At 36.1% G+C, this 8,002-nt stretch overlaps 1 protein-coding gene across 6 annotated transcripts in view; it reads right to left on the bottom strand.

The window, feature by feature from the left end:
• The window catches only part of LOC106879945 (uncharacterized), a 93,318-nt gene that overhangs the window by 25,533 nt on the left and 59,783 nt on the right, over positions 1-8,002 (bottom strand). For all 6 annotated transcript variants that reach the window (XR_008267053.1, XR_008267054.1, XM_052978143.1 and 3 more), the window contains exon 4: positions 1,314-1,373. Coding sequence is in view for 4 of the 6 variants with exons in the window: in XM_052978143.1 (XP_052834103.1) it covers positions 1,314-1,373 (60 nt within the window). In the remaining 2 variants the exon portion in view is untranslated. The remainder of the gene's footprint in view (positions 1-1,313; positions 1,374-8,002) is intronic.

The raw sequence follows: 8,002 nt of genomic DNA, 5'->3' as shown, positions 1-8,002 counted from the left end.
ATATACACACACACACACTGTATATACATACACAATACACACACACATACAGCTTCTTTCAGTGTTTGTCTACCAAATCCATTTCAAGTCTCTCTGGTCAGCTCAAGGCTATTGGTAGAAGACACTTGTCCAAAGTATCATGCAAAGCAACTGAACCTGAAATTACATGGTTGAGAGGCAAGCTTCTTCATCACACAGCCACGCCTGCACCAATAAACTACAAATACCCACACAAGCCGAGAGAGAGAGAAAGAGAGAGAGAGTAAGAGAGAGAGAGAAAGAGAGAGAGACACACACACACACAAACAAAAGTATTTAAATAACCAAACGACAAAGTATTTTACAAGAAGCCAGCTAGCATATAAAGAAAAGCACAAAGTCTTCCAGTTTCTTTGAAGGTTATTCTCTAAGTTCAAGATACTAGCAAGGAGGTGGATAGCAACATATATATAAACACACACACACACACACACATATATATATATTACAAATGCACGCCCATCTACCTTATTGGCTGTGAGAATGCATATTTTCATATGTCAAGACACTCCCTACTCACTATCATTACAACTGTTAACAGGTCTTGGCAAAGTAACAAGCACTTCAAACAGAAATTTAGATAATCTTTCGTTACAAGAGTACAAGAAAACAGGAAATATAATGCACAGAAGAAATATATATATGAAACAAATATATATCAATTACTAGGTGTGTTGGTAATATGTATAATAAATATGCACATATACACACACATACCAATCCAATACAGACACTGGTACAGCTTTCATATAATAAATGTGGATAAAAAAAATTTTTTAATGCTCGAATTACTTGGTGTGATGGTTTTATACATGCATACACCAAACAGAGCAATTCAATGTAGATACTAGTACAGCATCGATATGATATTCATATTGTATCAAAAAAATAATAAATGTTAGAATTACACCTGAAAGGACAGAATGAAACAAACAAGACAAAATGTCTTAACATTCACCAATTAGTGAAATCTTTTTTTTTCTTTTCTTCATTTTTGTCCTCTCATCAATTTAAGTAATATACAAATATTTTGAAAACAAACACAATACATCAACACATGTACACACACACACACATCATGATTTTTCTCTCAATCTCCTCTCCTCTCTCAGAAAGAAGTAGAAATAGAGAGAAACGGAGAGTGTACATGGTTGATGAAACAAGACAAAAAAAAAAAAAAGATGGGGGGAATCTGGTTACCTTGCTGGTGACACACACACACTCAAAAATCGGACAACAAAAAGCCAGCCAAGAAAAGGACAAAATTCACCTACCTTCGGTGCTTTACAGGACTTGTACTCCGACTGCGGCTAGAACTTCGGCTCTTCCGACGTCTGAAAAGCAACAATTTGGGTGCCATTAGTAGAGCAAAAACCACCAAAAGAGAGATGGAAGACAAAGAAGCAACAATATACGATGGTGATTTAACCATGCATTAAGAAGATGGGGGAGTTTTGGGGTTTTTTTTATAAAAATTGAAACAGTTTTAATGAGAGCTTCAGAAGTATCAAAACATACTGTCAGAATTCCTCTAGTTCAAAACCCAGCTAGAACTGAAGCCCTATAGTGTGTCCATATTGGATGACACAGGACAGTTTTATGTGTAGGACTGTCATCTTTTTTAGGAGTTAAATAGGGAGAGGAAGAGCAGTAAAGTTAGGTGTTTTACAATAATTCTAATTATGCCACAAGGTCAGCAATTTTTCAGGATGGGAGGGACAAGTCAATTACATTGAACCCTCAGTACTTGACTGGTACTTCATTTTACTGAACCAAAAAAAGATGAAAGGCAAAGGTTACCTCAGCAGGATTTCAACTCAGAACATATGAGGCTAAGACTTGGCCTTAATCCATACAAGACAGGATCCTAGCTTTAACTATTAACTCCTATTTTATTGCTAACACCATACTACACTTATCAATCAACTTGCTAGAAATAGCAGTGAAATCTCTGATATCATGCTCTTGTCTTAAAAAAATAATGTATACAATGTATTATGTAGCCCCTAATATACCAAAACATGGAATAATTGCAGCTGGAACACCTTTTGTCATAGGTCTGCTGTGTCGAGGCTAACCTGGAGTTAAAAAAAAAAAAACAAGATTTGAACACGGTGGTAGAAAGAGAGCCGCAGATAATGCAGTTACAAACAACAAGGGGAATCTGGCCATCAGGCCTTCCAGGAATGGTCTGGTTTACAGTGGTGAGAGGGAAGGGTAAAACTGGCCTGGCTTGTGACAATGAAGGGAGAAGGGGTAATTAGAACCGTGTGAAGAACTGGTTTCAAAAGTGGTCGGCTTTGCCTGGGAGGCTAGACGCAACACTGAGTAGGAAAAGGTGGGCACAAACCAGCCTGAGAAAGAGAAAATTTGAAAATTAGTACAGTATAAGCATACCCTTTATATATAAATAAATCTTTTTTAAAAAAACTATTCATTCCTATATTTTATTATACAATGGGGATTTACTAAAGATACTCTTTTTCCCAAAATTATTTCAAATTTGATTCGAGAGGATTGTAAAGAAAATACTATTTACAAACCCAAATACAATTTAGCCAAAAATTTTTTAAAAAAACAGAAAAACATGGCAAAGGTTAAACTCTTAGCAAAATATGTACTAAGACAACAATAACCAACTTCTAAAAGACGATTATATTCAATACCAGACTCTGTATGTGTGTGTGTGTGTGTGTGCGCAATAATTATAACAATAGAGAATATGGAGGCTGGTACATGCCCAAAACTTTATTTTCTTTTGTCATAACCATAAAAATATGCTGCATGACATTGTAAAATAAAAGGAAATAAATTTTGAGGATGTATCAGTCTCCATATTCTCTGCTACAATTATGGGAAATATACACTCCTGATAATATTACCATCCAGTGAAGTGAGCACAGAAATTTACAGCACGAGTTACAATTCCTAGTAAGTCATAGGTGTTAAATACTAATCAATGCAGTTAGCCATAACCTGGAACATAACTGAGAGCTACCACAGTGTCTACTTGGATAACATATCCCTCTAAACTCGCGTTAGTGTGTGTGTGTGTGTGTGTGTCGTCAAGGAACCTTTTCTACATGGTCTCTAGAAATAACAACCAAGTAACCTTCAAATTGCCTTGAATAAAGAATGGACATATTAGATAATGTAGTGCTTGGAACTCCTGCAAAGATGAAGTCACAGGTGGAATATGCAGATATTACCACCTAAAACACATCTTGTACTACCATGCAGTACATTCCGACTTACACCCAAACCAGTATGTAAGTCCTGCTTGATATGATAAATGGCCACACACCACCCTTTTACTTTCATGACACATTTTTGACAAATCCTTTTCAAAATATTCCAAAGAGGTACACCTTGAATTTGGTATTTTTCTTGGGAACTATTCCAGTTTATGTTTACAATAAATGTAATATTACTGTACAATACATTTATGAACATTTTACCCAATAACTTTTCAGAAATTATATTATGAAGAACTAACTTGCAATAAGGAGATAGATACTCCATCACACCCTTTATTGTCATGTGAAAAGAGCATGTTGCCAAATTAGATCTTCCTAGTATATTACAGGTATTTCATTCAATCTGGAGAAATAGGAGACTGTTTTAGGCACACAATTTTCATTCACACATCATGCATTTCTACAAGCAGCAAAACAGCAAACCAGTGCCAAACCTGTTTACTATCTAGCACTATCTTTTACAAATACAGATATATGTGTGTGTGTGTGTGTGTGTGTGTGTGTGTGTGTGTGTGTGTGTGTGTGCCTCTGTGAGGCATTGACTAGTGACCGAAACCTTTGGCGATATGCTGTGCTTGAGAAGACCCATCAAGCCAAGTGAAATTGCAGTCATGGCCAATGCTGGCGGTATGTAAATAGCAACTTTCAAGTGTTGGGCCTCCTGGAGGTAAATTGGTTGAGTTCCTTTCGAGCACTGGGCCTACCTGAGGCAAAGTGGCTGAATTCGTTTCAGGTGCTGGGCCTCACAGAGGCAATGACCGAGACCTTTGGCATTGCTGTGCATGCAAAGAAGACCCATTAAGCCAAACAAAATTGCAGTCATGGCAGATACTGGTGTCGGACAAATGGCACCCACACCAGAGGTACATAAAAGCACCCATTACACTCACGGAGTGGTTGGCATTTGGAAGGGCATCCAGCTGTAGAAAACCATGTCAAACCAGAGTTGGAGTCTGGTGCAGCCTTCCCATTTACCAAACCCAGTCAAACTGTCCAACCCATGCCAGCATGGACAACGGACACTAAATGATGATGAAACCTTATTTACCATGCTACAAGACTTTCTAATCAAAATGATTTTTTCCCCCCTTTTTTTCAAGAGATAGTGTGGTTTGAGGGAGATTTTTTGTCTATTTGTAAGCAGGTTATGTGGTCATACAAAAGACTCCTTCATTGGCTTGTAGAACACAATATAATACTATGTATGCTTTTGGTAAATGAAAGATATGAGAGCCAGAGCTCAATACAGGGTAACCTGGAGTTAAATTTATTTCCGAACCACCTTTATCCAACAACAGGAATGAGTGAAAAAGTCTAAAATATTAGACTTCCCCAAGCATTTTTTTTTCTTTTAAGGATTGAAATTTCCAAGTTAAATTATAGAAAAAACAAAATTGAAGTTAAATGAAAGGTAAAAAAAACCAAAGCTGAAGTTGTGTGTGGGCACATGCACACATACACATGTATGTATATATGTATGTATGTATGTATGTAGAAAACAGAACCCAAGGAGATTGGTGAAGGTCTGTGCCAGCAAAACATATCATTTGGAAAAAGCCACAGAAAGAGTACATGGAGAGGGGAATATCCACCATTTCAAACAGACTCCTCATTCAAGAATAAAGTTAACAGAAGGTATATAAAAGACAATAAAGTAAAATAGTTCATATAGTACTATTTGCCATCACTAATTTCCCTATGCATAACAGTTAGCCCCAGTATCTTGTTAAACCATAGGTCAGCTCTGATTCAGTAGACCAAAGTATAAAAAGCATCCTGACCACATCTTGCAACATCTTTAGCAAATATCTTCCACCAAAGTCTAAGGTTCATCAGTGCTTCTGAGTTAAATTGAGTAAATGAAAACTATAGAAGTCCATCTGGTGGACTACCTTTTTAACTCTTTGGGATACCTTTGTTATAGGAAGTCTGCCTAAGAGTTAGGTTAACAGAACAAGTGCCTGTAAAATACTTAATAATATTTATAGAGAACTATACAATTTATAGGGAGTTCTACCACTTCAGATCATATAACAGGTTTCAGGTTCAACCCTACCATGTGGCAGCTTAGGCTAATATTTTCTTTTATAGCCTCAGATAGACCAATGCCCTGGGAGTGAAATTTGATAGACAAAGTGTGAGTAAGTGAGTGAGACAGAGTGTGTGTGTGTGTGTGTGTGTGTGTGTGTGTGCGCATGTGTGTTTTTTCTGTATGCTGTTTGGGCAGCAGTGACATTTCTTCATCTCTTCCCAAACACAACATCCTGTTCAATGTGTAGAGATCAGTAGAATAAAGTACCTTAGATGAAAACAAGGGTCGGCACCAGCAAAGATATCAACCACAGATTACTACTCCAAGAAGTTTTGGCCTAACCTGACCAGTATGAAAAAGTGAGCATAAAATCAAAGCTCTCACACACTCACACAAACAGTCAGCTTTATTACATATAGTATCATGTTGAGGAACATTAAAAGAACAAATGTCTGGAATTCTCAACCATTTGCACTACAATTACAATGAAAAACCCATCATCAAAAATCATTTGGCAGAGATGAAAAATACCAAAGGTTTTTTTTTTTCTTTTGCTGTCTAAAATTATTATGGTGATACTCCAACTTCATCCAATGAAGTGAGATATTGCTGCCTTCAGTAGCAGCAATGTGTCACCCCATTGCTGATGTTGTACTTGGAAATGTATACAAAGGTCAGTTCATACATCAGGAAGTTTTAATAACATGAGAAACAATTTTAGCATTTTAAGTGCTGATGCAAAAGCCAGTTGATACTATATCTACTGCAAGTGGAGTTCAAAATATTTGTAACAAGTATCACATATGACTGGGTACCTTACCACAGTAGAAGATTCAATTATAAGCTATTTTAATAAAGATTAAATTTAATACAGGTTTTTAAAGTCAACCAGCAACTACATGTACCTCACAGCTGTCCAACTTGACATTTGAAAAACAAACAAAATTTATAATTTCAGACAGAGCTGATGTAATGTAATAGGTGACCTAGTCACTTCAAAATTACACCATAGAAAACCCAAATACGGAAGGGAAGACTAGCATATGACTTTTTGCAGAGCCCGAGATGAAATGGAAAAGTCGAATGAGTAAGAACCCATGGGTCATGGTTTTCAAAATCTCATGCTTGCCACTAGGCACATGTTTACATAGGAGGGCACGATGATCCAGTGATAATGATAATACTAATTACTGATCTTAAAGCAAGGGACCGGAATCCAACAACAAAGTCTTGTAAGGCAGGTAACTGTACTTACCTCAGTTTGCCTAACAGATTCTACCTTAGGATTATGAGAGGGTTTGTTTGTTTTTTTAAAAGCTAAAATAGAGAGACTGATGCAACTAGTGCCTATCCTGAATGAATATCTACAAGGGAAAACCTAAACAAGAAAGAGGGCAAAGAGGTATGTGAAGGCTTTCAACAGAAACTATAGTTTATAAATTGTAAAGAGAGGCCTGGTCCAATAGCAATAAACAAGATCTAACCAATTCTATGCTGGTCATGCTGACAGAGGACAAATATGATAAACCAGAATCTTCAAAATACTCAGTAAAGAAACAATGGTCAGCATTAACAACAATGAAAAGTTTAAGAAAGTCCTAAACTAATAAACGGTGAGTTTATGGCAAACAAACATGACAGAAATACAGAGAAAAAAAAATCATACAATATATGAAACTATATACCAAGGAAAATATTTGAAAACTAGTAAGAGAGCTTTTATATAATTCTGCTACAGAAATAGTAAAATTTCCCTCAAATCATACACAACCACTTAAAAAAAAATAATAAACCATATTCCTAGATACACTGTCTATAAAATGTGATGGTTATAGATCTAAGACTTATCAAATAAAAGTTCAAGCGCTGAGCTTGCAGCTAAACAACAAACTAACAAATTGATTTGCCTTGCAGTATTCATGCCAGTCCTGTGTTCTCAGTTCAAATACCATTGAGGTCAGCTTTACCTTTCATTCTCTCAAGGTCAATAAAGTACAAGTCCTGTACAGAGGGTCAATTCCACACACACACACACTCTCTCTCTCTCTCTCTCTCTCTCTCTAAGTAATCATCCACTGTATTCATTCAGACTTGGAGAGGAATTGGCACCAACATTCCCAAAACACACCATATATGAAGACAACAATTGAGGGCCCATTACAAGACAATCTACAACCATCTGTTTATGTCTAACTCCCACATTAACTCATTTGTATCCATATTCCCTAATGAAGAGGATGTCCACAGATTTCAATCAGTATTGAATACAATCAAAATTTAGGAGATGATATTTAACCCTTTAGCATTCATATTATTCTGTCAAATGTAAAGCTTATGTATTCACACCATGTAAAATTAATCTTGCATCATTTCATGGCTTTGAGATTTCAATTATGTGATTGTTTATTTTTAAAATGACACAATTAGGCAGCTATGAATGACCATATCTGACTAGTTTAAACATAAAACAGGTAGAATATTTTGGCCAGATATGGCCGGTTTAAGCACTAAAGAGTTAATAAAACCATGTAACTTAAATAATATACTGTTGAGCTATGAATACTTTTAGTAAGGAGTGACTTAACTTATTGCTTCAGTGACAAAACTGAATCTAAGCTCAAAAACTAAAACAACTAAAGTAAGAATAATATTTTTATATAGTCAGAGACAAAGC

This window comes from Octopus bimaculoides, chromosome 30, assembly GCF_001194135.2.
Source record: "Octopus bimaculoides isolate UCB-OBI-ISO-001 chromosome 30, ASM119413v2, whole genome shotgun sequence".
Taxonomy (NCBI): Eukaryota; Metazoa; Mollusca; class Cephalopoda; order Octopoda; family Octopodidae; genus Octopus; species Octopus bimaculoides.
Note: the sequence above shows the minus strand (reverse complement) of the source record. Positions and strands in the feature narration are given on the sequence as shown.